This window comes from Salmo trutta, chromosome 10 (assembly GCF_901001165.1).
Source record: "Salmo trutta chromosome 10, fSalTru1.1, whole genome shotgun sequence".
Taxonomy (NCBI): Eukaryota; Metazoa; Chordata; class Actinopteri; order Salmoniformes; family Salmonidae; genus Salmo; species Salmo trutta.
In genome coordinates, this window is record NC_042966.1 from 42519921 (window position 1) to 42524721 (window position 4801).

General features: G+C 35.6%; 1 protein-coding gene across 1 annotated transcript in view; it reads left to right on the forward strand.

Moving 5' to 3' along the window:
• The first annotated feature begins 1144 nt into the window (after positions 1 to 1144).
• LOC115200901 (T-box transcription factor T-like) overlaps positions 1145 to 4801 on the forward strand; it is an 8828-nt gene continuing 5171 nt past the window's right edge. The window contains exons 1-6 of the mRNA XM_029764014.1: positions 1145 to 1660; positions 2579 to 2843; positions 3571 to 3705; positions 3937 to 3998; positions 4378 to 4436; positions 4746 to 4799. Of these exons, the coding sequence (XP_029619874.1) occupies positions 1455 to 1660; positions 2579 to 2843; positions 3571 to 3705; positions 3937 to 3998; positions 4378 to 4436; positions 4746 to 4799 (781 nt within the window). The 5' untranslated portion in view covers positions 1145 to 1454. The remainder of the gene's footprint in view (positions 1661 to 2578; positions 2844 to 3570; positions 3706 to 3936; positions 3999 to 4377; positions 4437 to 4745; positions 4800 to 4801) is intronic.

The window sequence follows — 4801 nt, forward strand, 5'->3', positions numbered from 1 at the left end:
CTTATTTGTGAAGGAATGTAACAGTTTTTATGGGTGATTTGTGATGTTTTACTTGTGCTTACCATGACTGTGTTTTTGTATATATATATATATATATATATATATATATATATATTTATTTATTTATTAATAAATAATTGTGTATAATGTGTATATTTATATTTATCAACATAAGAGAATTTGGTCTTTTTTTCCCACACAACTTTTAACCTAAATTCAATGACATAGTGACTTTTTGTTGTTGTTGTTTGTTGTTAATTTCACGTTGAATTCACGTTAGTTAAAAACTCAACCAAATGTAAATTATAACTGGATGTTGAACTGTCTGTTCCCAGTGGGTTTCTGCTAACTGGACGGATTGGTTCTAATTGCGAATAATTTAGCAGAATAATAAAATTTACTGAGAAGTGTTTTTGTTGTTGGTCACAGACTTGTTTCTATACATCCCCTTCTATTGTTTAAAGGTGTGTGTTATGGCCTGGTCTGTATTTCCTGCGTTTTGTCACCTACCCGACCACTTCCCAGGCCTTGAAACGAATAAATATCTCTAATAACCGTCATCGTGGGAAATGGTTTGGAAATTATTTCAGTTGTTAAAAGTTTTGTAGAATAAAACAGAACTATGAATTCATGAGTAAAAGCAGCAGCAGCAGCAAAAAAACCCAGAAAAAATGTTTTTTTAAATAATGTAATAAAATATAAAGTGTTTAATTAGATGAAAAATTCAAGTTTGTCTTTCGCATAGAAAGTGTCACAAGTGAAAACGTTTTTAACTAATTTAATAATAATAAATAAATAAATAAAGGTGAAAAATATATATATATATATATATATATATATATTCAGTCTATCAAGTTAGACTAGAGTTTGATCATCAGAAATAAAGCATTTTACGAGTCCTACCTATCTGAACATAGGCCTTGAGTCATTTGAGATTGGGTGAAACTGTAAAGAACATCTGAAAGAAATACCTGAAAGTTAAAATCCCTCGGTTTCATTCTGCAGTTCTTTGATATAGGCTACTACGTGTAAATATTGTCAGATTGAAGTAGTAAAGCAATTAAAATTGGCTGGTGAGCAATCGACTTCAGACACATGACCCATCCTTCCTGTAAGCCAACCTTCCTGTAAACCAACCTTCCTGTAAACCATCCTTCCTGTAAGCCAACCTTCCTCCCTAATCCTACTGATACAGTATAGCCGCATACAACCAATGGCTGACCAGACGGCATACAACAAAGCGAAGACCAGCCAACCAGCGATGGCACAAAGATATATCTGTTTATTGACTGTTACTTCGGAATATATATTCGGAAACTTGCAATGGAGTGGAGAATATTGGATATATTCAAGTGGATTGGATATATAGCCTATTTGGGAGCGACCATTTTTTTTGTTTTCTTAATCTCAAAGTGTAATAGGTAATTTGTTCAACCCTGGAGCTGTTGGATAGAATGGCCTCAGGTGGTGGGGATGGCCCGGGGAAGGTCACACAGTACCGGGTGGACCACCTCCTCACTGCCGTGGAGAACGAGCTACAGGCGGGCAGCGAGAAGGGCGATCCCACGGAGAGACAACTCAAAGTCGGCTTGGATGAGAACGAACTGTGGCAGAAGTTCAAGGAACTCACGAATGAAATGATAGTAACCAAAAACGGCAGGTAATTACATTTAATTGACATGTGTTTTATATACATGTATATATTGTATTATTGTTGGTTACTTTAGGCGCATTATTTATGGTTCGGCTACCTGCCAAATGTAGAGCTTTTTTTTTTTACAACGTCTTAATTTATATAGTGAAGAAAGCACGTAGGCCTATATATTTTTTTATTTTTTTAACCGGGCAAGTAAGAACAAATTCTTATTTTCAATGACGGCCTAGGAACAGTGGGTTAACTGCCTTGTTCAGGGGCAGAAAGACAGATTTTTACCTTGTCAGCTCAGGGATTCAATCTAGCAACCTTTCGGTTTGTTATTGGCCCAACGCTCTGACCACTAGGCTACCTGCCACCACAACAACCGTAGGATTATATCACAAATAAATAGTGTTTAACGCGTCTATAACATTGCTATGATATCACAGTAATAAAGGAAACCAGATTACACACCTTCATTCTGCTTTGCTTTATCTTGGCCAGGTCGCAGTTGTAAATGAGAACTTGTTCTCAACTAGCCTACCTGGTTAAATAAAGAACTTGTTCTCAACTAGCCTAACCTGGTTAAATAAAGGACTTGTTCTCAACTAGCCTACCTGGTTAAATAAAGGACTTGTTCTCAACTAGCCTACCTGGTTAAATAAAGGACTTGTTCTCAACTAGCCTACCTGGTTAAATAAAGGACTTGTTCTCAACTGGCCTACCTGGTTAAATAAAGGTGAAATAAAATAAAATAAAAAAATCCATGCATTATATTTAGAGTTTTCCTGTATTAATAATCACATGGCCTATAAAGTGAACCACGCGTTCGCTTGACATTAGTGTCAATGATGCCCTATTGTACAATAGATTATAGCTATTGAATGACTAGAAAGGATGACAGAACAACACCTTCTATTATATTTTCCTTTGTATTTCAAGGCGCATGTTTCCGGTGCTGAAAGTGAATGTTTCTGGGTTGGATCCAAACGCCATGTACTCATTCCTGCTGGACTTCGTGGCTGCGGACAACCACCGGTGGAAATACGTTAACGGGGAGTGGGTTCCCGGGGGTAAACCCGAGCCTCAAGCCCCGAGCTGCGTGTACATCCACCCGGACTCGCCAAACTTCGGAGCCCACTGGATGAAAGATCCGGTGTCATTCTGTAAAGTCAAACTCACCAACAAACTCAATGGAGGAGGCCAGGTTAGGGCGATTTACAGTTTTAGCACTTTAAATGTCATTTTATAAACTTTTGAGTGGTTTATGTTTTTTTTCTCAATGATTGTGATAAAAAATGTAGATGAGAAAACATGTCAAGTTATGGATTGATCCTAAACGTATAATAATAATTTAGACAACCCGTGGGTCTAATCCTGGAGGCTGATTGGTTAAAACCGCACTCCAGCCGGTCTATTCCACTAATTACCACCGGCTAAATATATGACGTTAAAATACCGATTTACTCTGTTCCGTCTGACTGTGCAATTCACTGTCTCATCAACCCAGGCAGAGACTTTAGAAACCATCTAGACATTATCTCACATTTCCTTTAGACTAACATTTCCTTTTCCACAGCAGAGATTTCTATAAACTTTGCTGTCTGTCTCTCTGACATTTGCAACATTGTTTTAATATTGAAATGAATCTCAATCTGTCCTCGCTTTAGTCTCGGGCCTAACGACACCGGTGCAAATATATCCTCCAAAAACACCCGACTTCTCGTGAATTATCACTTAAATAATATAATATATTCCATTCAGAAGACGTTTTTATCCAAAGCGAATTACAGTCAAGGGTGTATACATTTTAGACTATGTAGTCAATCAAAATGTTGATTAAAATAAATAATCTATTTCTAACTGTAAAATAAAGCCTATTATTGAACTTTTTGCTTCATTTTTTGTAATATTTTTGTTCTACATTTTTTCAGATCATGTTAAACTCGTTGCACCAATATGAGCCACGTGTCCATATTGTGCGCGTCGGAGGACCGCAGAGAACGATCACGAGCCACTCCTTCCCGGAGACGCAGTTTATAGCCGTCACTGCCTACCAGAACGAAGAGGTTAATACGTTCTTTAATAAAACACTCTAATGGTAATAATAATGTGTGCTTTGTTGTTCATGTATAACATTATAATACTGTAGACTTTGAAGTACACAACTGTTGTAGACATTTTGTTTTGGTCGTTTTAGGTGAGAAGATAAACAACTAAAAATCTTGTTTATTAAGATTCGTTATTTTGTAATTAGTTTTTTTACCAATTTTACATTGTATTTTCACTCCATATTTTAGATAACCGGTCTGAAAATCAAATACAACCCGTTTGCCAAGGCCTTTCTGGATGCTAAAGAAAGGTATGGCGGTCGCTTGCTCCCTTTTCCGTCCATTAGAAATATATATTTAGTTAGATTTGATTTAGAATATATTAGTATATATTTAGTTAGATTTGATTTAGAATACATTAGTATATATTTAGTTAGATTTGATTTAGAATATATTAGTATATATTTAGTTAGATTTCATTTAGAATATATTAGTATATATTTAGTTAGATTTGATTTAGAATATATTAGTATATATTTAGTTAGATTTGATTTAGAATACATTTGTATATATTTAGTTAGATTTAATTTAGAATATATTAGTGATTCTAGACTACTACATTGTGTGTTTGCTGGTAGATTGAGAACCAGTGTTCCACAGACATGTTCTGATTGAAATTCTTCTCCACAGAACTGATCATAAAGACATTATGGATGACAGTGACAACCAGCAGTCAAGCTACTCTCAATGTAAGTCTTTTTGTGAACAACTTTTTATTAAACATTTTAAATAAAGAATGGGATTGATACATACAAGAGAGTTTACAGACAGCACATTGGAAATGTAAACGCTGGCTAAGTATTTTACCTAAATTCTTTATTTTTTAGATCTCAATTCTTCAATTTGACACATTAAGCACATCAACTGCAGTTGTAAAAAAAAAAAAAAAAAGGCGTTAAAAATAAATGTGGTGGATTTATCGAATAGAAGATAAAAAAACTCCCCACATGAAATGACTCCATGTTTCCCTGTGTTCCTGTGGGCTCACCACACTACAGTGAGTGGATGGTTCATCCCAGGACCTCCTGCTAGCCCTCACACGCAGTTTGGGAGC